The sequence below is a fragment of the Lagopus leucura genome, unplaced genomic scaffold, assembly GCF_019238085.1.
Source record: "Lagopus leucura isolate 7727_CA_CO unplaced genomic scaffold, USGS_WTPT01 Super-Scaffold_73, whole genome shotgun sequence".
NCBI lineage: Eukaryota > Metazoa > Chordata > Aves > Galliformes > Phasianidae > Lagopus > Lagopus leucura.
The window spans coordinates 87,470,680-87,496,004 of record NW_024962252.1 but is presented as its reverse complement, the minus strand read 5'-3'; the positions used below and the strand labels follow the sequence as shown (position 1 = coordinate 87,496,004).

At 44.3% G+C, this 25,325-nt stretch overlaps 3 protein-coding genes across 3 annotated transcripts in view; 2 read left to right on the top strand and 1 right to left on the bottom strand.

Moving 5' to 3' along the window:
* Positions 1-414, bottom strand: part of PEX6 (peroxisomal biogenesis factor 6) — a 38,260-nt gene extending 37,846 nt beyond the window's left edge. Inside the window, exon 1 of the mRNA XM_042875145.1 lies at positions 405-414. Within this exon, the coding sequence (XP_042731079.1) occupies positions 405-414 (10 nt within the window). The remainder of the gene's footprint in view (positions 1-404) is intronic.
* A 1,829-nt stretch (positions 415-2,243) lies between these two features.
* Positions 2,244-14,808, top strand: ENTPD6 (ectonucleoside triphosphate diphosphohydrolase 6). The gene is made up of 13 exons (XM_042886552.1): positions 2,244-2,603; positions 3,407-3,483; positions 4,199-4,342; positions 5,483-5,558; positions 7,124-7,159; positions 8,268-8,356; positions 9,671-9,750; positions 10,395-10,459; positions 10,803-10,904; positions 11,869-12,009; positions 12,555-12,611; positions 13,661-13,773; positions 13,998-14,808. Exons 1-13 carry the CDS (start codon positions 2,345-2,347, stop codon positions 14,085-14,087), a joined length of 1,329 nt encoding a protein of 442 aa, XP_042742486.1. The 5' UTR covers positions 2,244-2,344; the 3' UTR covers positions 14,088-14,808.
* A 5,892-nt stretch (positions 14,809-20,700) lies between these two features.
* On the top strand, positions 20,701-25,116 carry MAL (mal, T cell differentiation protein). Its single transcript, XM_042886629.1, has 4 exons — positions 20,701-20,912; positions 23,522-23,689; positions 23,872-23,991; positions 24,204-25,116. Exons 1-4 carry the CDS (start codon positions 20,808-20,810, stop codon positions 24,276-24,278), a joined length of 468 nt encoding a protein of 155 aa, XP_042742563.1. The 5' UTR covers positions 20,701-20,807; the 3' UTR covers positions 24,279-25,116.
* Positions 25,117-25,325: the final 209 nt, after the last annotated feature.

Sequence of the window (25,325 nt, the reverse complement as noted above, 5' to 3'; positions counted from 1 at the left end):
CGGGCGCGGGCGGCGGGTGCCGCGCGGGGGCGGGGGCGGGCGGCGGGGCCGGGCCGAGCGCAGGGAGGTTTACCGGGCGGCGCCGTTTAAGCGGGCGGGGACCCGCGGGGCTCCGCCGGCGGCAACGAGCCCCGCGTCCCCTTCTCCGCCCCCCGGCCAGCCCCGGGAGGAGCCGATCCCTGTGCCGGGCAGAAAGGCGTGAGGTGCGCAGCGCTCGGGGCTGTCCCTGCTCCGCTCCCCGTTCAGCTCACGCACATCTCTGCGTCCGGAACGGATCCGGCTCCTTCTGCTTTCCTTTCAGCCGTTGGGCACCGCAACTCTAGCCGAGGCCTTTCTCAGACCGGGAAGGCTGGACTGTGTGCAATAATTATCGCTCCTGGTTGTGTTTGTGCCTGCAGTCTCACCTCCTTCCATTTCTAGAACGTTTGACAGCATGCCACAATCCCCTTGAGTTTTAAATTCCTCCCACTCGCCCTCTATTATCCCCTAAATTCCCGTCATCAACCGATTGCCACTGTCAAAACCTCCTTGAAGTCAGCTTCAGTGATTGGATTCCTTCCTCTTTTTCATTACACTGCCAAACGAAGTAAGGATAAGTAATTTTTTCACCCTAAATCACCATTGACTGCTTTTTAATCATCAAGGTGTCTGCGTGGACACCTGTACATGTGTTCTGTTGTGCTCTGCTGTAGTTTCTTTCCTGGTGTTGGGAACCAGCCCAACTCCCTCCATCTTCCTTAAACACTGTTTTTACATTCATGGAGTCACAGAGTCATTGCAGTTGGAAAAGTGCACTAAGATCATCGTGTCCAACTGGCAGCCCATCACCACCACACCCAAGTCCAGTCTCCTGGGCACTCCTTTGTCATCCAGGAACAAACAAAGATAACTGCACATGACTCAGGTTGCTCAGAGAGGTTGTGGGAGGGACATCCTTGTGTAGGATCCAATGGGGGTAAAGTCCTCAGCAACTGTTGGATCCCCACGGCTGCCTATGATTTGAACAGGAAGCCTCTCGAGGTTCCGTCCCCCCTCAGTTTAAGCTTATAGGATCATAGAATGGTTTGGGTTGGAAGGGACCTTTAAGGTCATCTAGTTCCAACCCCTGCTATAGACAGGAAATCCAGTTTCTCTGGTTTCTTCTTTCTCAGTTCTTTTGTAGGCCTCAGGAAGAGTGGGAAAAAAATATATATATTTATGCTATTTCACATCTTAAAATTTGCTGTAGATCTCAGTGACATTCTGAAGAAGAATGGAAATACACCTTCTGAACCAGTGGGAAAGCAGTGTGCAGTGTTACAGGCATCCAGCTGCCGTGGAGGCTTTCCATGTCTGGGACAGGCAGCATGAGAGAGAGGGATTTGCTGCTAGAACCAATTTTACAAGCAGTTCATAGCATAATCCCAGCTTTATGAATGCAGGACACTGCATGATCCTGATAGAGTCATTTTACACATCTAGCTGCAAGTTTCCCTGGATTTGTCAAGATAGATTTGATCTCTGAAGAGTTTAGCTGATACCTTAGTCTCACTCTTAAGTACTGAAGAAGCTGAAGGCATAAATCCTTTTACATGCAACCAGGCCTCTGTCACTGTGTGTAAGGCTTTTTTCCACGCTCTGTTGCAGTGGACAGTTGCTTTCTTTGACAGTCATGCCCAACTATCAGGAAACGATCCAAAGGATGGAACACCTCCTCTGCGAGGACAGGCTGAGAGCTGGGGCTGTTCAGCCTGGAGAAGGGAAGGCTCCAGGGAGAGCTCAGAGCAGCCTTTCAGTATTTAAAGGGGAGGGACGTAAGAAAGAAGGGGACAGACTCTTTAGCAGAGTATGTTGAGATAGGACAGGGGGAAGTGATTTCAAACTAAAAGAGGGGAGACTTAGATTGAACACAAGGAAGACATTTCTTAAATAAGGGTGGTGAGACACTGGCACAAGTTGCCCAGAGATATGGTAGAAACTCCATCCCTGATGACACTCAAGGTCGGGCTGGACAGGGCTCTGTGCACCTGATGGAGCTGTAGGTGTCCCTGTTCATTGCAGAGGGGTTGGACTAGATGGCCTTTGAGGGTTCCTTCCAACTCAAACACCTCTATGGTGCTATGAACATATTTACCACTGACAGTTAAGTGTTTAACTAATGCTCAAGTCGAGTTTACTTCCACAAGTCTATCATCAAATAATCATCATGCTTTTACCTCTTTCTTTTTAGAATACTTTCTCCCGGTTTAGAAAGTAAAACAGATCTTTCTTTTCTGTTGGATGTAGGAGTGATGGGGAAACCACTTATTCTGTGTGAAACAGAAATAAAGCATTCGGTAACAGAAGGAAACAAAACATCTGATAAATGCAAGCCATGAAGATATCAAAGCGGTTCTTTGCGTTTGGGATTTTGGCGTGCATAGTGTTTTACGTCGCATACATGAAATGGCACTTGGATTCCAAAGCGCTTGTGGCAGCAACGGAAGGAATTGCTGAAAGCACTGGAGACAAACTGAACCGTCAGGCGCTGACCGCAGATCTCTCAGTCTTCTATGGAATCATGTTTGATGCGGGAAGCACAGGAACTCGCATCCATATTTTTAAATTTACACAGCAGCCAAAAGGTACGGCTTGTGAATGGCGCAATATGCAAACTCCTCCATAAATTGTGGTGCAGCCTACTGATGGTTCTGTTCTAGGGAGTACTTGCACAAATGTGCTTCAGCTTTCTCTAGAGCCGCCAAGGGGGACCCATGCTGCCTTGCCTGCACGTTCATGTAATTGTCTATCCTGCAGCTTTCCAAAATGCTTAGGTCTCGCTCTTTGCTGCCATTGCAAATGGTGGTAAAACTTCCACTGACTTTTGTTAGAGTCAAATTTAGCCAGAGCTGAGCATGCTGAAACATGTGGCCCTTGTTACCTGTGTAGTTTGGAAGGCTGCATATAACGGGGTTATATAAGGGGTAAGGGATTAGAGAGAACTTGTACCATAGCCTCCCCAGGGAGGTGGTTGAGTCACCATCCCTGAATGTTTTTAAAAACCTTTGGATGTGGTGCTCAGGGGCATGATTAGCGGAGGGTTGTTAGTGTAGTATGGTTAGGTCGTGGTTGGACTCAATGATCTTTAAGGTCTTTTCCAACCTGAACAATTCTATGATTCTGTCATCTAATGATGTGTCTGATGTGTGCAAAAAAATGCACGTATTGTGCACACCAACACAATCAGCTTTAACAAATAGTTTTGTAGAGAGCTAATTCCACAGCAGGGGCTGTGTTTAACAGTTTTGATGGCCTTTGATAGTTCTTTAAGCAGAGGCTTCAGTTTATTCTCATTAGTGCCTAATGATATAATTTGTACTATGGTTTTCTTTTTGTGTATCCAAATGATTTGTACCAGTACTTATTTTGGAATACTGCTTTTGAACAGAGACTCCCAAGTTAACCCATGAGACGTTTAAAGCGCTGAAGCCAGGTCTGTCTGCATACGCTGATGATGTCGAAAAGGTATTCTTGTTTCTCTTAGAGTTCACGTGCCCTAAAGCCTCCTGTTCTTGATATGCCATGCAGATCATCTCTGCTGAACTGTCTCAGATCAGTCTCCAAATGATACAAACCCACAGGAAAAATTGGTCAGCTGTCAGAGGATCAAGGAACCAAATGCATCTTATCCTGCTCGCTTATATCAATTAAGAAGAGCTGATGCTTTTCTTATCCCTGCCTTAATATTTTCTGTGTGCTTAAGAATATGACAAAAGAGCGAGGTTGCATTGGAGCTGAGCCATCTCCAAAAGGGACTAGAAGTGGATTCTCAGGGGAAGAATCAAAAAAACCCAACAGGCCAAGTATCAAGTCACTGCCTCCCTCATCTTCTGACTCACAGGGATGTGGAGACTTGCTGAGCCAGACATGAACACAGCTCATAGTGTTTTATTAGCCCCAAAGGGCTTTATTGCCCAAGGATTTATCACATTGATTTTGATTTTTGTAGCCAAACCTCTGGTATTGTTTGGCAGTGGCACTGTTTGAGAGTGAGTTTTTTTGTTTTTGGACTTGCTGATGGATAAACCCAGTTAGATCTATATGCCTTCTGGCTCCTTTTGGTCTTTACTTCTCCCTGTTCCACACTTAGATTCCTCTGATCACCCTTTTGCCCTTCCAAGAAAGGCGAATCTTAAGAGTTTCTAAGATACTTTTTTGGGGGTTCTTTCTCTGCTCACAGAGTGGACAAGGAATAAGAGAGCTCCTGGAGGTGGCAAAGAAGGAAGTTCCTATGGAACTCTGGAAGTTTACTCCTCTGGTCCTGAAAGCTACAGCTGGCCTGCGGTTGCTGCCAGGAGAAAAGGCTCAGAAATTGCTGGATAAGGTACTGTTTCTTGTCTTTCAGTTTCCTTTCCAGAAATTCTATGACAATATTTGTTCCTTTCTGTGTAAAGCACATGCTCCTTTATGCTTCGTATGTATGAGTCATTCCTGTCATTTTACTCTGAAAGCGCTGCACAGTCACCTGATCTCAGATGGGTTCAGATTAAGTAATTGTATGAGTACAGACATAGAGGAATAATGACAGCTCCAAATAAGCCTGGAAACAACATGCAACATAACAAGCATAATGTGATACTTCTAACAGAAATCAGAGACTTGTTGGTGCACGGGTTTGTTGGTGGTTTTGACCAGAATCCTGCTGTTCTGGGAAAAGCTCTCCTGTTTGATTTGTCGTGTTATCAGCCTGCTGCTGCAAGGTTCCTCTGCTCTATATTGGTTAGAAATAATGTGAATTGTATTTACAGGCACATAAAATGTTTGATATTTTAAACCATGACAAGTATTTTAAAAAATAAAAATATTATGTCCTAGATCTTACAGGTGCTGGAAAATTTAGTGCCCTAAATGTACTGTTTTTCTAAGCAGTGATTGGAAGGAAGAAATGTATGGTGGTTTAAACCAATATTGTCCATATTGTTCTTTGCTGCCTACAAGACAGTCTGTTCTTTTTTCCATACCAAATTTCAGCTGGAACTAATGCAACTCTTAAAGTGGTTGCTTTAGGAGACACAAGAAACCTAGGGTCTTACTGCCTCTTGTAGGGTGCAGTGCAGACTTCTAACAGCCAACATGTTAACAAATGCCATCCCCTGGGCATTTCTGAAACCATGAGTGTCCATTTCCTTTCTCTCCTTTAGGTATTCATACCCCATGTGTTGCTCACTGCAAGAGTGAAATGTTACCAGCATATCTACCACCATACCCTACCCATGTTATCAGCATTTCTGAGCAGTCTTCATGTTTGAACACCCACCTGTCTGTTCTGTCTCTTCACCAAACTGCATGTAAATCACTGACTTTCTATAGTTTAGCACAGCCTGATGCTTACTGAGCTCTTGAACTTAAGGAATCCTGCCCAAGAAAAGGAACACTTGTGTAAAACCAGAGTTTAAACAAATACCCTTCCTTTCAAATGGAAAGAAAAAGATTTCTCTGAGTGTAGCTTTTATTTGAACTACAGGTGAAGGAGATTTTTCAGGCTTCCCCCTTCTTCGTGAGGGACAACTGTGTGTCGATAATGAATGGAACTGATGAAGGTAGGTTTACTTCTGAGGAACTTTTCTGCAGTTCTTGAGATTCCTACTGCACTGTGGCAGGACCTCACTGAGGATAGTAGGAACCTGTAAGTAGCAGGTTTGATAGTTTTTATACTGCCTCAGGCTGTGCCTGCCAAAGAGATTTCGTGCTCCATTTTCTGAGTCCTGAATTCTGTCCTGACTTTAAAGGTCTGAGTGCCAGGCAGCTCCTGTGGGATCAGCAGGAGGCCGCTGGGCAGTCAGCACTTCAGGAAGGTTTTTTGTATATCTGCTTGTTGAGATGGGCTTCAACAACTGCTTCTGCACACCCTGCTTTGGATTATACTCATCTGAGCTTGCTGGAAATATTTGATTACAACTGATCTAATAACTGTGATTGTGAATTGAACGTGAAAAAAAAAGTTATATAGAGAAAATAACTATTAAAGTACACTGATGTTTATCAAAAAAGAGCTGAGGACAGAACCCAGAATCAGTCTTCACTTGAAGTGATTCAAAGGAGAATTTCTAAATTGTGGGTTACTTAGTGTTGAAGTGTTTTTAACTTACTTAGAAGCAAAACTTGAAAGTAGCTGCTGATTTGGACTGCTTATGAGTTTCTTTTTTACTGCTTCATGGAAGAAAGACACTAATTGTCTTCATTTTAAGTTCATAGTTCTAACAGTTGGTTTAGCCAAGGTTGAACAAGAACTTGTTCCTCAGTGTGCCTTAATTTTAACCAAATGGATAAATATTTTAATTTGTTAACATAAAGGCCATTAATTCACCTAATTCCTAGAGGAAAGGTTTACAAAACAATAAAAGGACAGAAACTGTGTGGTTTGCAGAAGTGCCTTGAGGAAAACAGGAAAAATATAAACACTGAAAAGATGAAAATTCTTAACATTCAAAAGAAAAATCAAATGCCTCACATCAAACAAAAGCTTGCCAATGGGTATTTTTCTAGAAAATGAACAATGTGAATGTAGGTAATTTCCTTATTACATAGCTAAGGACTGAAGCCACTGAAGCCTTTGGGACTTCAAACTGAGGTTTTTGACCAGTGAAGAACCACGTTCTGTAGGCATTTTGTATACAGGGCTTCTCCTCCTAGCACCACATAAGCTCTGGTGTGGAAGGTCATTCTATTTGTTCCAGGCATCTAATTTTGGCTTTTGATGGACATTGACAGTTGTGGAAGCAATGGCTTTGCGGCAAGCTGGGTCAGAGTAGCTCAGCAGAACCAATTCTGTTTGCTCCTCTTCGAAGTCCTTCCTGCTCAGTTCTCAGCTAGATATTGTTTGGGAACTTTGTATTAGAAATTGTCCATTTGTGAAACAGGGGCAAAGGAGCTTGTGACCGATAGTCTTTGGTGTCTCTTTCTGTGCTTAGATGACTAGCTGTGGTTTGCTATTGTTTTGTTTAGATGGTGCAGTGAAAGCATGTGAGAAAACCTTAAAATACCTCCAGCTAAAAAGATACTAAAGCAGGAGCACCTTGTTGTATGGCTCATCTTAGTTGTTACTGTTGGATAAAATGAAGCTATGTGATCTAACAGTGCATCCTCTGAATCTCTTCCTTGTTAGGTATTTCAGCCTGGATCACAATAAATTTTTTAACAGGTATGTTTATATGAGCATATCTATGAAAATATGCCTGATGCTGTGAAATGTATACTGTCTTCTGCCCCTGTATAGTGTTTGTTCATTCATTGGCTTGGAGAAAGAAGGATCTAGGATTAAGTCATCAGTTGTTTTTGGCCTGGACCACTTAAGTTATTAGGATTGAGGAATTTAATCCCTTTCCCTTGATGTTCATGTAGTCGTTCTTCGAGTTTCTTATAAGGTAACAGAGCATTTAATTCCTTTTAACAGTTCCCCACAAGCTCTGTGTTTTTTAGTAATTTTCTAGAACTGCTTGACAGTTGCACAGTGTGAAAGTAGTGTTGTACTTTCCTACAGATTTATAAGATAGAAGTCAGTGTTTACACATAGGAAGGGATGGCTGTAGAAAAACTAAGCTGAAGTCTGCTCTGGCAATAAGCAGACCAGTCTGCCTTCCAAGCACTCAGCACAGTGTGCAGAGCCTTACGACAAGTGCTGTAAAGCTTTTTTGCTCACGGGAAGTATCAGAAAGGTTAATGATCTTCCAGCATTATCTCTCATGAGCTATATATTCCAGTACTTGGCACACACTGAGGTTGTCAGGAAGGTGTGTTTGAAAGATTGATCTGAGAAGAGTTGGATTTAAATGAGAAGTATGGGTTAGCAGCAAGAAGAATTCCGAGGGAGGCCAGTCTGTCAGGCCAGCTCTTCATTCTGTCATCCCCTTGGCTTTATGAAGCTACAAAATACTGCTGTGAGACCAGGGAGAGATGGCCAGGAAAACCACGTTCTTTTGCATTTCAAAGTGGTTATGAGAGTGAAGTTTGCAAAAGGGTCCTTGCATCCACTGAAAAATGTTTAGGATTCCAGTAACCAAAGCTGCTGTAATTAGGGCTTGAACAGCCATCAGGGAAATAACACAGACTGTGCCACTTGGAAGATTTTCATGTCACCCTCATAAAGCACAGGTAAATGACTAGCAGTCAGTGTTATGATCTAGTGCTGGCTGGAAGCTGACCAATGAAGTTAGATTGTCATTCTGCTTTACGCTCTACTTCTGGTTTTATTCCTTGCTTCATTCTCACTGTGTCCACTGTGGCTTTATCTGTTCTGTCACATATTTTAGGTAGCTTAGATGATCCGCAGAAGAGAAGTGTAGGAATGCTGGATTTGGGTGGTGGATCAACGCAGATCACCTTCCTTCCACGCACTGAGGTAATGTGAACACTGTATGGAAATGTTGGTGCAGAAATCAGTAACTGCTCAGGTTTAGAAACAGGCCAAGGGTGTGACGTGAAGCCTTGCTTCTGACAGAAGAGCCCTTATCAGTTGGTCACATACACCTTGTTACAGGCAGTAATGGAGGCATTCACATCCTGCTGGTTGTCTTGTTCCAACTCCATGGGTTGGTGCATGCGGTGAAACTGCCAGGGCTGCTTTGTGTCAGGGGCAATACAGCATCCTGAGAGTGTTAATCTTTGACTCTCAGTTTGCTCTGGGTAAAGTGAAGACCTCAAAGGGAATGCTGTTAATGAATCCAAGCCTGACATTTGCCTTATATTGTGTTTTAAGAACATAAGATTCCTTCTCCATCCTTGTTTCTAGCTTTCCTGAGTTCACTGTTTTGCAAATGAATGCAATGAATGCTTTCTTAGGAGCAACTCTCATTATGCAGTTAGAAATACATGCTGATGTTTGTCATTTCAGCTTCCTGTGTTCCTGTGGTGGCATTATTTTAGGTGTTCAGTGAGCAGGAAGACCTGTGTGTATAGAGTAGTGAGGTTTTGGCCTTAGCAGAGTTTGTAGTAAAGCTGTGCAGAAGCAGAGGATAAGGATGCTGTATCCAAATGCACAAACCTGAGCTGATCAAGGTGTTGTGCTTTCACAGCAGAGTGCTGGGATGTGAGGAGTCCGGGATGTGGAAATTGAGGACTCAGAGGAGGTGACAAATATCAGCAGCTAGGCATGAGCAGCCTGTGCTTTGCCCCCTGCTGATGTGGTGCTCTTGGAAAAGAGGCTGCACAGTGCTTTAGACAGTTATCCTTTCATTTCCTCAGACCACAGGCAGGTCCTCACTCTGTTTCTTAGCAGGCACAGTGATGCGATTTTCCTCCAACTTGTGGCAGTTTGCAGCTGAATTCACTGGAAAATTATGTGCCCAGTTTTCTCATTATTTGCCATAGTTTTACCTCATAGAGATCATATGAAGAAGCAGTTTCTGTATCAACTCGACAAAAGCAGTTAAGAGCTGGAATAAGGACTCCTTTCTAATTAAAATTACCGACCATTTTGGTGTGGATATAGATGTAATCAGTTCTTACTCTCATGTGAAGTCCATATTTTAAGTCTGGGTTTTTTGGTCATCTTAAATGTCAGCGGTCAAACTAAAATACTCGAGAAGTCATTCTTTGTCTCTGAACCATGCCTGGACTGTTCTACATTTGGAAGGCTGAAAGGTTTGAAAGGTTGTGTTGCTGATGCTTGCCATTGCTGGCAGTAACCTTGCCATGACATCTTTTTCTCCCTCAGGCAACTCTCCAGACGTCACCAGCTGGCCATACAACTTCATTTCAGATGTTTAACAGCACCTACAAGCTGTATTCCTACAGGTCAGTTGTGAGAAAGAGGCCATACTGTAAAAATAGGTTACTTTCAGTGAAGCCAGTGAGACCCATGCATTTTGCTGAAGTTCAGATGAGTCCTGAGAAGTGGAGAAACCTGAGTCAAGTCACCGTCCTCACAAGCTCTTGGAGTAGGGAGGGAGCTGTGCAGATCAACTGGCAGGCAAGCAGTCTGATGGCTGAGAAAGTGAGGGGCTGTAGCTCCACCTCTTGCTTTGAAACTGCCTCTGTACCTGCTGTTTTGGGCAGAGGGAAGCAGCTCCTTCCCACCTGTGTTTGCTGTGGAATGTTTTGGGGCTTAGAAAAAAGTCAATGCTACGTGCTGGAAGTTGTGCTGACTTTGAGGAGGGTAAGAGAAAGGTTAGAAGAATGCCTGAAGCATTCCCAGTCTTTCAGGAGACAGATTATAGTTGACAGCTATTCACTGTGCTTTTACAAGGACAGATTATCCTTCTGGGTAAGGATAATATGACAGTGGGCTGTCACACCATTCCCCTTATGGACATTAGCAACCGACTTGAGCTGTTTTGCTGGGACCACATAGAGGAAACAGGCATGTCCTACCTAAGCTGTCAGTGGAGTATCAGAGGAAGGATGTTTGTTGTTCACAGAGGCTTTTCTTCCCTTTGCAGTTACCTGGGACTTGGGCTGATGTCAGCAAGGCTCGCCATTTTAGGAGGAGTTGAAGGAAAACCCTGTAAGTTACAGGCACTCAAGTCTTGGCTCTGGGTAGAGAGTGTACTGCTGTGTTGTAGAGAAAAAGGTCATCTGTCCCCTCCCACTGAAGTGAAGGTGCCTGAGTGGTGGCAAATTCCTGTCGCCATGGCTGACTGTATTTGAGACAAATGTACAAGGTGACACGGATCCCAGAAGACATGGATTCTTGACAACCTTAGAGGCTGTGGGGCCCTAAAGCCACGACTGGTGCTTAGAGATGCATTACTAAGCATGTGGTTCAGAAAAAAGCAGGGCTGGGGATGAGGATGCTAAAATTAACTCCTCGTGTTTTTCTTTAAAGTGCCTTTATTTTACTTCTGCAGTAGGAGAAGGTGAGGAACTGATCAGCCCTTGTTTACCACCTGGCTTCAAATCTGAGTGGCAACATGCTGAGATATTGTACAAAATTAAAGGACAGAAGGCAGGTATAGTGCTTTATCATTCTCTCTTCCTGTCTAGGCCAGCTAGTAGCAAAGTAAATTATATATTTTCAGCTTCTTGGAAATTATCTGTCTGTGTACTCTTCTGTCCAACTTTCTTGATATGCATTCTACAAATGTTGCCTCTCATGCTGTGGTATGTCTGTCCAGTCAGTAAAGCTGTTAGTAGTAATGCAGTTGGAGCTGGGCACTCCCTTTTGATATCCATCTGCCTCAAATTGCGTTGTTCATCCCTGATGTCATAGAATCATAGAATCATAGAATCACCAAGGTTGGAAAAGACCTGAAAGATCATCCAGTCCAACCGTTCACCTATTCCCAGTAGCTCCCACTAAACCATGTCCCTCAACACAACATCCAGCCTTTCCTTGAACACCCCCAGGCTCGGTGATTCCACCACCTCCCTGGGCAGTCCATTCCAGTGCCTGACCACCCTTTCTGAAAAGTAATACTTCCTAATGTCCAGCCTGAATCTCCCCTGCCGTAGCTTGAAACCATTCCCCCTGGTCCTATCACTAATGACACGAGAGAAGAGGCCGACCCCCAGCTCACTACAACGTCCCTTCAGGAAGTTACAGAGAGCAATGAGGTCTCCCCTGAGCTCCTCCAGGCTGAACATTCCCAGCTCCTTCAGCCTCTCCTCATATGGCCTGTGTTCCAGACCCCTCACCAGCTCTGTTGCCCTTCTTTGAACACGTTCCAGGGCCTCAATGTCTTTCTTGCAGTGAGGGGCCCAATATACGTGTCATGTATATGGTTCCAACCTGAGGATGGTCAGAGCTAACACTGGGAGAAGATGCAGGTGTGTTGTTTCAGTTCTCTGTTAAGAACCTGTAAGAATTCAAGAAGTGCTACTGTGTGAAAGGGAGCCTGTCTTTTTGTAGTTTCTACAGCAAGTGTGTTTGTTTAGCCTACCTGTCATATTCTGTTTGTCTTTGCATTCTTTTAGGTGAGCCTCTGTATGAATCTTGTTCTAACAAAGTGGCAAAGATGCTCTACAAGAAAGTACATAAAGCTGAGGAAGTGAAGGACTTGGACTTTTATGCTTTCTCCTACTACTATGACTGTGCAGCAGAGGTTGGTCTCATAGGTATGTCTGTTTTCATTTCATTTCATTTAAAATGACAGGTTCTGGAACAGACGGTAGTAATGATACACATCACGATGCTGTCCTGAGCTGTCATGGGTACTGAGGTACACTGATCTCAAGTGGATATTGAATGCTATTGCATTTCTTTATAGAAGAAACTGAGGTTGTGAAATAGGACCTCTGACTAGGAGGGACAAACTTAACCCCTCCTCTTTGTTTCATGGATAATTTCAGATTTAATATATTAGATCTGGCCAAAGGTGTTAACAATGCGCAAGCATCACAGGACAGGGTAGTAAAGACGTGGAAGTGTGAAAAGTCTTTAAACTGTTTCTTTAGGAAACTAGTTTTAGGAAACTAAATTCTTCATAAAATGAGGTTTTCAGTCTAAAAATCTTTAATAAAGGTTCTTGTACCTTTAAAGCAACCGTGAATTTTGTCATCGATTTCAGGCTTACTTCCAAACAACTTTTATGACCTCTTTTTACAACTTGAACCTACTATTGCCTTTACACAAAGCAAACTTATGACTCTTTTTCTTTTAGATAAAGAAAAGGGAGGAAGCTTAACAGCCAATGATTTTGAAGTTGCAGCTAAGTATGGTAAGTAAAAGACACAAACAGGACTAGTAATTGTGTGCAGATTTACGTGACAAATGTCTGAAATGCAAAGAAGCCTCTCTTTTTTTTAAGTAAATACTGAGCACCTCTTTTTGGAGAATCTGTGTTTATTTCTGCTTGTTTCTGAAAATCTCAACTTTTTATTTTTGAGATTTAGTTTTCTTGTAACACATTTAAAAGCTCTCTTGATAATTACTAGTAAACTTGCCAGTTAACACTGCATGCAAGTAACCTGTTCTAATAATCTTGTGTATTTTTTCTTTTTTCTCATGATTTGTTCATGTGTTTGATTGCTAGTTGGAAACAAGAGGAAGCTGATTTGTAGCCTCTTTTGCTTCATTGGCTGTAGAGAGAATTGCCTCAGATTTACAAACGTAATCATTCCTTTTTTACTGCACAGGCTTTGATCAAACTGGGTTGGGACTTTTTGGTAAACTTTATGAATCACTGAGCAATTGTTGCAGTTCTAACTTCTGAACTACTTTTTGTATGATCCATCTTGAGAAAGGAACTGCTTTTTATTTTAAGTTTCTTTGTTATTTTTTTTCATCAGCTGTTGAATGCATACGATTGAGGAACTTTCTAATGGGAAGAAAACAAACTGCTCAGCATTCAAGCTTTATTGGGATAGGGTGGAGAGTTTTCACAGTGTTTGTTTTTCCAAGTTGCTGACAACTTTTTTTCAGCACAAAGCAGATGTAGGCACACTTGAAATTGTTGATATTTAAAAGTTTTACAGTAAACATGAGAACAGTTGGAGGCCCATTTTTCTACTTGCCCTTGGAAGTACAGTAAACTCAGCTGTCTTTGGCTGGGAGAGGCAATGCTTTACTCTTCCTTCTTGTGTGCCCAAGTTCTTGGGCATCTGCAAACACAAGGAAATCGTTTGAATGCTATTTTAACAGGTTTCATAGATGTGAAACACAAGTTACAAGAAGTGGTCTAAGGATTTGTTTGAGGTTTTTCAGAGCTGGCTGATGCTAGGCCTGAGCTCACCATGAACATTCTGACACCTCTTTCTTTTTATTTAGTGTGCAAGACCATGGAAATCAGCCCTGGAAGCAGCCCCTTTCTCTGCATGGACCTCACATACATCACCTTCCTCCTGCAAGAACTGGGCTTCCCAAAGACCCAAGTCTTTAAGGTAGTGCACAAAAACAGATCACTGAGAGTGGGCAGAAGATGGCCAAGCCATCATGCCAGTAGTTCGGATTTCCCTTCTTGCTACAACACGCTTTATGATTAGGGTGGAGTAACACTATAATAGTGCTAACTAGTTGTCATAACCTTCAGCACTATATTCACCTTATGTTTTTGTTCTCACAGAAACTTATATTTAAACTTTTTTTTTTTTTTCTTTTTTTCCAGCTTGCCCGGAAAATCAACAGTGTTGAGACGAGCTGGGCATTGGGAGCCACCTTTCATTACATTGACTCACTCAATAGACTGCAGTACTAAAGCTCCTTGAAGGCGACTTTTGGGGATGTCGGGTTTTGGAAGCACAACACAGGAAGGCTTTTTGGCTTCCTGAATCCCTTGGGAGGTTCTCAGAAGCTCAGCTCCTTCCCTGCCAAGTCCCATCCATCACAAGCTCTTTTCTTACAGTGCATAGTGCAGTTTCTATGGAATAAGCCTTGATTGTACAGATCTGTTATCAAATTCCTGTAAAACTTGATCATCACTGAAGGAGAACCAGCACTCTGCAGGACACCTATGATCTCTATGAGAAAACCACACCTTTTTGAAATGTGCCTGTACTATTCACTTGTACTGTGCTGAAATCAACGTAGTAAATGGTCAATACAGAGGGAACTCTTTATGCTCTTTTCAAGGTGTTTTTTCCTGTTTGTCAGCAGTTTCCAGTGATAATTTTTATTTTGCTACTTGGATGTTTGAAAAAGAACTTAAGTGTGCATGTGAATACAATACATTTACACAGATGTGCTGCTGACAGGCAGCAGCTTTGAAATGCAGTGTGGAAGTCTCAGCTCTGGTTTTCAACTGATGAAGCAGCAAAGTTTGGGAGCGCTGTAGAAGCAGGATACAGACAGGCATGAATCAGAGCCTATATCTGCTGTAGGACTAAAGTATGGGTGTCCAACTTTTTGGCTTGTGTGAGCCACACTGAGTGAAGATGAATTGCCTTGAGCCACATATAAAATAAATAATATACTTAATATATGGTTTTGTTTTTGTTTTTTTTTTTTAAATTAAAACATTGAAAAAAAGGTAATAAAACCATAGAACCAGTGGGATGTTTGACCTTGTTTTTGTGACATTAACACATCAGTCAGGTTTGATGGCAATGGTTGCAATTCATAGTGAGCTCACCAGTGTTTGTCGGAGATTTTTGATGGAAGTTTTACTCCTCCTGTGCTTTGTCCATTGTTCACAGATATACATACTGCCAAAAAGTGGTGGCATGGATAAGGTGTGACTGTGAAGGGAAGGGTATTTCTGGCAAGAGGAAAAGGTCTGACCAACAGAGTTCTGGTAGATAGACATGATGAAAATCTGAGTTGAGTATCGGCTTGCAACTCTGTACATTGCATTTGAAAATTCACAGGTAATGTATTTATGTCAACTGAAAATGGAGTCATGAATACACCAAAAAATTGATCATCTTTTCAGCAATCTTAAAACCTGCATTCCTTATTAAAATAGAAAGCATGGCTGTGGGTTGGACATGCCTGAACTAGAGGCTGGCCTAGAGGCCTTGAGGCGTAGGGGCCAAGAGACCAAGAGGGAAAATGAGAAGCTGGCCAAGACGGCTAGAGACCTTGAAATCATTTTTTTCAATTAAAAGGCAGGCTTGGAGGGCAAGAGAGTTATTGGCCAAGACAGATGTCTGGGGGCAAAGACATCTACAGGCCCAGAGGCTGGCTGTGGGCCCAGAAGGCCTTGAGGCCTAGAGGGAGACCTAGAGATCAAGAGGTCAAGGGGGATGCCTGGAGGCCTTGAGGCCCAAAAGGGAAGACTGGACATCAGGAGGCCTGAGGTAGGTTTACAAGCCTTGTGGCCTACCGGGAGGCCTCGGTGCCGGTCGTCTGTGAGGGTAGGATGCCACCTGAGCTAGACTGCGAGCAGCCAAAGGGCTAACACATCGGCCCAGACGTCCTGAGGCCCAAAAGGATGCCTGAAGGCCTACAGACTTAGAGACTAGCCTAGGAGACTCGAGATCCAGAGGGAGGCCTAGAGTCCAGGAGAATGAACAGCCTGGAGGGTGGCATGCAGGTGAGAGGAAGGCCAAGAGGCCAACCTAGAGGCACACATGCCCAGCAGCCTTCAGGCTGAGTCCCAGAGGCATTCAGGCACAAAGGTGGCCCCGGAGGTCTGTATGCTTACATTTCTGTGGGAGGTGATGAGTCTTTGAGTGACAGAGGACAAGAGAACTAGAGGCCAGGATGTGTAAATCAAACTTTGTGGGTTTTCCACTCTGAATGAGGATCTGTGAAACAGAACCTTTAGTTTTGACTTTGCTTGTCCCTTTATAGTGATTCAGGCATTGAAGTTACTTGAATTTCAGTCCTGGATCCAGAGTTCTCTTGAAAATGGTTGATAACACAACTCAGAGTTCAGATGTGAGTGTAACTGGTTTTCAGGATATTTGAAGATCTGACTTTTGAATATGAAAATTATTTCCGTGTTAATTAAATCTAAGGCTTTCTAGGGACTGGTATGCTATGTGATAACTTCCCCTTTCAGCAAAATGAGCTGTTCCTTCTTAATCAAGGCAAGTGAACTATAGAAATCTGAAGGCTGAATGTGCTCTGGTTTCTGGCCACATGGGGACAGACAGTATTCATCAAATAATGCACTCAGTCCTATGTGGAATGAGTTAATCAAAGACGCTCAGCACCATACTATTATATGTCTCTGGAAAGTCTAAGGATAAAAATTAATCCTACTCGGTACAAATCAGATACAAAAATATATCCACTGAAGTAGCGCAGAGGAGATCAGAGTAAATACATGCCTATGTTCCAGATGCAGCACAGGAAAAAAAAAAAAAAGAAGTCATTATTGTAGTGTTCATATTTTTAAAATGTACTTTAAGTTAGGAGATTGAAGCAATGTATAAAGTAGCATCTAGTGCCTGCGAGGGGCTTCAGCCCTACAAAAAACTTGGAAGAGATAACTTGAAAGGGAAGGCTTGACAGAGCAGAAATAAAAAATGTGCTGTGGGGCCTCTCGGTCATGTTCATAGATTTGGACCATGCAGACTTAATGGCAAGCAGCTAAAACCTTTTGAGCGTAAAGATTTTCTTTTTAACATTACATCTTGCAGACACACTGTTTGCAGGACTGCATAATGAGAAACTGTTGTCTACTTCAGAATGGAAGGACTGGTGTCCCTGTCACACTGCCTGGTTGGCACCTCTGCAGGCAGCAAGCTTCATCCAGGCTGAAATGGTGACTGTGGCAGGTTAGGGCTGGGGATCCTTTGGCCATCAAAGTGGGGAGTTTTGACCTATAAATGGTTACCCTGCCATCACAGGATAACTTAGTTGTCTGCTTCTTGTTTCCACATTAATTATAACTCACATGGGTCTGTTAGTCCTGCCAGGCTTAGCATCCCACTACTCCTAAGAGATCCATGAACACTTGCTGACATACCTTTACCAGGCTTCTTCTATTTTATTTAAAAACATGGTTTCATTTAACTTCTCCCAAATCAATGGCATGTCAAAGGAGAAATACAAAAGCCTACAAGCCCTTCTAGCTGATGGTAAATTTCTGAGTATCTCCTGCCATCTTGTGGGTTTACATGATCTTTCACTCTGCTATTTGTGACACAAAAGTTTTGCTTGTGGACTAGCTGACTGCTGAACAAATGAAACACCAACCCTAGCACCCTATTCTGCAGGAGGTCTTGGGGAAACCTTAATGGGACTGCTCTAAACCTCTTCTTGTATGCCTGCAGTTGGACTGGCCCATGAATTTATCTAATCATTATTGGAGGAAGGTATCAAAGTTCAATGATGTTTCTTCTGCTTTTGGTCATGCTATGGAATGCCCAGCTAAGGAGAACTTTGCAGCAGCACTGCCTCTACATTCAGTAGATTTACCAGAGGTCGAGTAAGGGAACATGAGGTTGAAAGCCAAGGACTCAATCTGCAACACCAGCTAGCCCCATTTAACCCCACCTAACCCCACCTATAGCTGTGTGGGCAGCCTCAGTCAAGGCTCTGTTGACAGAGAAAGAAGCTGGTAATTTCTGAGTGATAATCTCATATCTAGTTCTTTCTTAAAACGCCAAGCTCTACATGGATTAGCTCTGCGTAAATAAAGCAAAAGCAACTGCTGGAACATTAACTGCATAGTCTCACAGAGCGGCTGGTTGTGCAATAGTTAGAGCACAGCAAAGCTGGCTGTAGCAGTGGGAGACTGGAAAGTCACTGTGACTTGATGTCATTCTTGAGTGGGTGGCAACAATACCTTCAAGAAGACATAACTATTTTCACACCCATGCATACCATCAGCCTTGTTTTTTGTTGGGATTTTTTGGGTCTTTTTAGGTAGTCATCTGAAGACAGTTTCATTTCCTTCAGGCTACTTCACTTGAGATCTTCTGCAGATTTTGTGTCATTGATTCTACAACATGGAAAATCTCCTTTCAGCTATTCAGCTTTAGATTTGCTCAGTTTGAAAACACAGAAAAAGAGAGATTTCCTGAGGACATTGGTGTGTGATAATACACAGTAAGAGATTGTCATGTCTTTAGTGTCAGAACTCTTTTCAAGTGGGTTTCATTGGTGCTTTCCAACAGCCAGGGAAGCCAAGTGGTCTTGCCTGCCATTCCAGAATTTAGAAAGGAATATTTTGGTAAGCGTAGATTTGTCCACTTATGTTTCCAGACTTAATACCGTTCCTCTGTTACCTAATATCCTATCTCTCTCTGTGTCCTTAAGTAGTGAGCACTCAGAAAGCTGTCCAGTACTCCCTTTGAGTACACTGTTAAAGTGGAGCACTAGGACTCAGCTTCAAGAAAAGCTCCATGTAGTGCCCAGGGCAGCTGTTCCCTCCAGACACAGCAGCCCCATGCATAGTCCTTGGGCTTTTCCCTCAGCCATGGAAGACTCAGGTCAAAGGAGCAGCTGACACCCATCCGCACTAGCTCTGAGCCTGGCCACCACCCTTGTGCCAAGCCCTGCACTCCTCCATGCTAAGGCTCTGCTGGTTGAAACACAGATTTTTTGCTGTTGTCATGTCAGCTTCTTCGTTGTTCTTCAGGAATCCCCAGGGGAATGCAGCTTTTTTCAGACCTTTAAGGCTCCTCCTTGGCAGGTGGCTGGACTGGTCCAGCTCTTCCCACTAAGCTGCCCTGGGTTCAAGTTTTGAGGGCAGTTTCGCAGTCTCACCCCTGGGTGTGTGCTAGGGCCAGCATTGTACATTCATTTATGTCTATAAATACCTGAAGGAAGGGTGCAGGCAGAGCCAGGCTCTTTTCAGCGGTGCTCAGTGCAAGGACAAGAAGCCAGAGGCACAAACTGGAACACAGGGGTGACCCCTGGCCATCACTTTTTGTACTCATCACCCCCAAATCTGTGTCCTGTAGTACAGGACAGGCATTTACTCCATCCCTGCTGAGCTCTCTCCATTCCCACCTGACCGCCAACCTGCTACAAAAGCAACTAGAGTATTGAGTTGCCCAAGTTGTAAACACGAGAGCAACAGAGCTGGTGTAGGGTCTGGAAGGAACTTGAGGAGTGGCTGAGCAAACTGCTCAACTGTTGTTGAGTCTGGACGAGATCCCATCACTCCCTTTAAATTCCTGAAAGAATGTTGCAGTGTGGAGAATGTCAGCCTCTTTTCACAGGTGACAAGTGAAAGAACGTGAGGCAATGGCCTCAAGTTGTGCCAGGAAGGCTATAGATTGGATATCAGGAAGAATTTCTACATGGAGAACTGGAAAAGGCTGCCAAGGGAAGTGGTGTCCCTGGAGGTATTAGGAGACGTATGGATGAAGCCCTTAGGGACATGGTTTGATAATGGGACTAAGTAAGTCAAGGTGACAACTGCACTTGATGATGGTGAAGGCTCTTTCATCCTAGATCATTCTATGATTCAAAAGATCTGCAACCAACTCACAGACACCACAATTACACCTCCTGCAGCCTCACCACCATGCTGAGGGCTGCTCAGGATACCTGTTCTGTCCAAGGGCTAGAGAGCAGCTACTGCTGCTGTCACAAGAAACAAAATGTGGACAATTGAATGTGTCCCTCACTGCCACTGCAAGGAGGCTGGTGGGGCTGCATGGGGATCCCGACAGCATGTTCTCAGAGGCAACCAGTCCTACCTCCTGCTCTAGAGCCTACACCAAAGACCCGTGGCTGGGAGCAGCTGCCGCAGTATGAGCAGCATTCACAAGCTGACAGGCATTTCTTTTATGGGTTGTTGGTTTCTGGCAATGGATGGCCACAATGACCACATTGTTCCTTTCCATTTATTGATGTTTAATGTCTCCAACGCTGTGATTTTGCTGGGCATGACTTGAGTATGGTAATAAGAAGCTAATGCTCCATATAAAGGGAAGGGGAAATGACTCACTCCCATGAACTCCAGGCTAAAAAAGTAGAACAGATGAAGCCAAATGTTTTGGTAAATCTCATTATTTTAGTCCATTTTCATTATGTTGACCTGAGACAACAAAGATGGTGGCCTTACAACTACCCCTGACCATCCCAGGATGCATGACCCCTCCATGGGATATCTCCCAGCCCTGAGCTGGTACGCCTTGGTTTGCTCTGCCACCTGCCACTGTGCTTTCTGTGGCCAGCTCATGAGGGTGGAGGACAAGCTGAAGTGCTGTGCAAACAGAGGGAATGAGAGATGCTGCAAGCAGGCTCAGCACAGATCATCCTTATTGGCCTTGGATGTAAACCAGTGCCACCCGCCACCGCCCAAGGACTTGCCCTGCATGGTGTGTCCCTGCTTGTGACTGAAACGCCCCAGGGCTGCCCACAGCTCTTGAAAACCTCCTGCGGGCCACGACCAGTCACAGAGCTATACCTGATCACAGGCTCTGGCCACGTCTGTGGCTCTCGAAGCTGTCTTTGCCTGCCACTGAGAAGGAGGGAGGGAAGAGCAAGAAGGAGGGGAGGGAAGAAGGAAGAGAGAGAGGGAGGGAAGGAGACTGTATTTGGCAGCTGCCTCCAGGGAGACCAACCATCAATGCGGGAGAGCTTCACAATGTCCTCAGCAACTTCCAGGAGCTCTTTACCCAGCGGCCTGTCCGTCTTCACAACTTTTCCAGATGTTCTCTTCATCCCCGAAATGGTGAGTGCCAGCTTTTCCCTGGGAAGGGCAGATGCTGCTCACGGGTCCCCCAGCACACTTGGTGCTGTGGGTGTCCAAGGGATGACTCTCAGCAGACAGCATGTGGTCCAGGGGCCCAGACAGGGCCCTGAGCTGCAAGCATCTGGGGGCAGCCCGCAGCTCTCCCTTAAAGAAAGCCACAAGCCCTAACTGGGGGCTCTACAACTCCCTTCAGTCTGTGGGGGGTGGTCGTGGCACCTTTAAAAACCTTCCGTAATTTGTTGCTTAACAGATTTGCAGGGGTTGCTGGTGGTTTTAAGGTAGATAGTCAAATTGACCCAACTGGTAGGTGATTTTTAGCAACAGATGCACACAAAGGATAAAATGCTTTTTTAAAGCAGGGAGATAACTGCATCAGCAAAAAGCTTCAGCTGCTGAAGCTACAGTTTTCCTGGGCTGGAGGTGAAGCATTGGAGCTGGGCATGGGGCTAAATGAAGGGTGAGTGAGCACCTTGCTCCTTCTATTCTCACTGAGTGGAAGAAGATCAGTATATTAAAGGATTTGGCATAGGTAATTAAATCCTGTTGCTGTGAGCACTGACTGAAAGTTTCAAGGAGAAACCTTTTCCTGTTTCCTCTGCTGATGAAATTTGCTCTTCTCACATCAGTTCAAGAGGCTTTCTCCTGTGTCTGAACACTTTCATTCAGCACTGAGTGGTTTGGCTGCATACCGTAGGACAGAGCTCATGATTTCACACCCTAAATTCAATTTTGCCATCTGGAACCAAAGTTCTACCCAGTTCACATCCCTGGGATTTAGAGCACTGATTTTCTCCTAGGGATATCAGGCAAGCAAAAAGGAATTGGGCTAAAGAAGGCATTACCGTGCAGAGAAAGGCTTTCCCTCTGGCCACCTAGATGTGCTCTGAAGACTCGATCCCTCTCTGAGAACAAGGTCCGGGTTTCCTGCAGCTGCATGGAGTACACAAAGTCCTGTGGAGGTTCTGGCTAGGCTGACAGTGGCGAGGCTGTTCTGGTGCTGAGCTTGATGCCCACCGAGGCGTGCTTATGGCACTGGCTGTACCTTGAGCTGTTTGCTTGTAATTCCTGACTGCAGGGGATTTGGCATGCAGCTTGTTTAATGAGCCATAAGGAAATAGCCCATCTCATGGCTTGGGGAGGTCTGGAAACTTACGTCCTAAAGGCTTGGCACCACCCAGGGAAAGAGGAATGCAGCAGAACTGGGTCCTCTGTCAGTGGGGTAGAGGGTTCTGGGCTGTGCAGGTGTATTTTTTCCACTGTGTACAAAGGAGGTGGCTCCTTAAATCATAGCATTCAGGAGAAGGATGAAGAGTTCTCAATCCCAGAATCCGAGGTTGCCTACAGTGCAACTGCAGGGTGTGGGGGGGAAGCATTTTGAATGGTCCTACAGCTGCTGCAGAAGGTATGACTACCTCTGGGTGTTGACCTCTCATCTGTATTCTGAGAGGTTGGGTTTAATTCTTAGCATCTATTGTATTTGAAGTTTTCTGTATATCTGGACAAAATCTTGCACTTGGGTCTGTGGAGTGAAGAAAATGGAATAAACTGAAAACAGATTTGCTTGTATTTTAAAAGGCTATTTAAAGTTAAGTTTTTCTCAGACTGCAGTCACCAATGCGCTGTGAATTTTTGCTGAAAGCCTCTCGGTCCAGTCTTGATTTTTTACAAGTCAACAGAACAGCAACACCATAAAATCAGAAAGCCAGCAATCAAATCATGTCAAACATTTACCCGAGTGAGTAATCACATCCCAGAGAAAGGAGGGATGGGAAACTATGAGAAATGAGAAGTCTCCAGGGAATTTTCCTCTATAAAGCTGGGGTGACATGATTGATGCAGTGCTTTCTGAGTGCCATAAATCACAAACTTCTTTTCGACATGCAGAAGTACCCCAAGGAAATGAAAATGCCATGATTGGGATGAGTTGACACTTGGAGGCTGCCAAAGGCTTGAGGAGGGTATGCCAAGAGATGGGAACAATCTTAGCTCTGAAGGTTAACCAGGAAAATTAAGAGCAACTGATGTTCAGGCACAAGCATGGCAGCACTGCTTATATAGAATCAGCATCATTTAGTTTGGAAAAGACTCATCCCATGCAACCATCAACTCTACCAACTCCACCCCTGAATCACATTCTTAAGGCACTCAGCTCAAAGGTGATGACCACCTCATCACAAGGTGATCATGAGGCCACATGTCTGTGCTGCTTGCGTCAGTGGGCTGGGCTTGTCTCCACTCCTTTCAGGGACCTGCCACTCTGGGTGTGAAACAGATGTGCCCTAAAATAAACCTTTGTTTTCAAAACCAGCCTTTACTAATAGCCTGAAGCAGACTGCTGAGCACAGCAAGGTGGGGAGGGGGGCAATGAACAGTGAACCCCAGAGGTGATGGTGCTTTTTGGGGCCCAGATCAGAGGCAGATGTTCCCAGCTATGTACTCACATTCAAGTAGATGCGGGGAAGAACTCAAAGGCTTTGCCAGACTATTGCCACATACAGTGCAAGTACCAGAAGTGTGTATGGCTTTTTGCTTAGCTCTGGAGAAGGCAAGGCATTCCACACTCACCTTTCTCTCACTTTTGTTTGCAGATATTTGGGGGCCTTGTCTGGATCCTCATTGCCTGCTCGAAGGTTCCAAATGATTCACTGCAGGGCTGGGTGATGTTTGTCTCTGTGTTCTGCTTTGTCTTGACTGCTGTACTCCTGTTCCTCTACATGTGCGGGGCGCATGGGGGCAGTAGCTCCTGGGTCACTTTGGTAAGTGCATGTAGCAAACCTCAGGACCTGTTCCTTTTATCACTGGTAATGATTGTCTCCTTTTTTTTCCTACTGCACTCCAAATCACAGCCTGGGATTTGTTCATGTGGGTTCCTTTTGCTTTCTTCTCTGCAGCGTGATCCCGTCTTGGGAATAACTGCATGTAATCTTTATTTTCTTAGGATGTCATCTGTCAGGAGACAGCAGCTCTGTTCTACTTCAGTGCTTCTGTGTTGGAAGCCATTGCTACCAAAAAAATGCAGGCTGTAACTCCGTTTCACCAGGAGAATATTTCTGCCACGGTGAGTGCTGTGGGTGGCCCCCTGGGCAAATCTTGACTCACACAAACCTTTTGGAGGAGGGAGGAGGAAATCAGACCAGTTCTATTACACTCAAATGTCTTGAAATGTGCAAAAAGTTAACAAAAATATAATGCATTACAATGTATTTGCACAGATCAGGAACTAATGCAATAAATAAAAAATAACTGCCTGATGTTTTTTTTCCTTTGTAGGTATTTGCATTCATAGCTACTCTGTTGTATGTGATCCATATTATATACTCTCTCCGCCGATGGAAATCATCCTAATGATCTGTCCATTGCATGTTCTATCTTGCATGTTCTATCTTGTGGTCACCCTACAAACACAGAAGTTATCCAATGAGCACAGTTTCCAGGCTGGAATTAGGGCTTGGTTTTTAATGTACATACCATAAACAAGCAGCTTTTTATGTGGAACCATGGCAACGAAGACCAAGAGCCTGTCAGAGAAACCTGTCTGCTGACACGATCTATTTTTCTTCAGTCTCCTGGTTGGGTTCAGCTTGATGCTGGTAACCAGGGCCTCAGCAGAAAACCCAGCTTAAATTAGAACAATACAGTTGGATTTAAAATGTCAAAATGTCCCTGAACCCTTTATGTACCCCTATGACTTCACAGTCTTAATGGAGTCTCTGACTCCTAACTGTCAGAGGAAGCCTGAACAACTGGTGATACACAGCAGAAGAATGAAACCTGGTCATTTTGGTTGACATGCATCTGTGTAAACCTCTTTGCCTTCCTCATTTGCTGTGCCAAAAGAACTTTCCATGCCATTTTTGAAAATGCCACTTGTGACTTGTGAGAAGGAGTAAAGGCAGCATTCAGGTGCAATGAATTCCCTGCAACACCTGAAAGGTACTGCTGAATTACAAGACACAACTATAACCCCAGGAATTATTGCTGCCACAGATTCCCCCATGAAACACAACTAAGGAAACGTACTATAGATACTACAGCAGAATTATATGAATAATTAGAATAATGTCTCAGATAAGCAGATGCAATTAGCTCTTGTCTTCAGCATGTGACTGTTCTCACATATACTGGCACTATGTCATTAATAAAGATGGATTTCCTATGATTTTACAACCAGACAAAGGCCACTGTCACTAACTTCCCCTTACAGTTGATGCATACAGCAGCAGGGCAGCGCCCAAGAACGAGGCACAAATCCAGGCATGAATAAAAGAATCCTACAATAACATGGGTTGGACCTCAAAGACCAACTGGTTCCATTGTGGGCAGGGCTGCCCCCCCAGTTCAGGCTGCTCAGGGCCCCATCCAACCTGGCCTCCAGACCTCCAGGGATGGTGC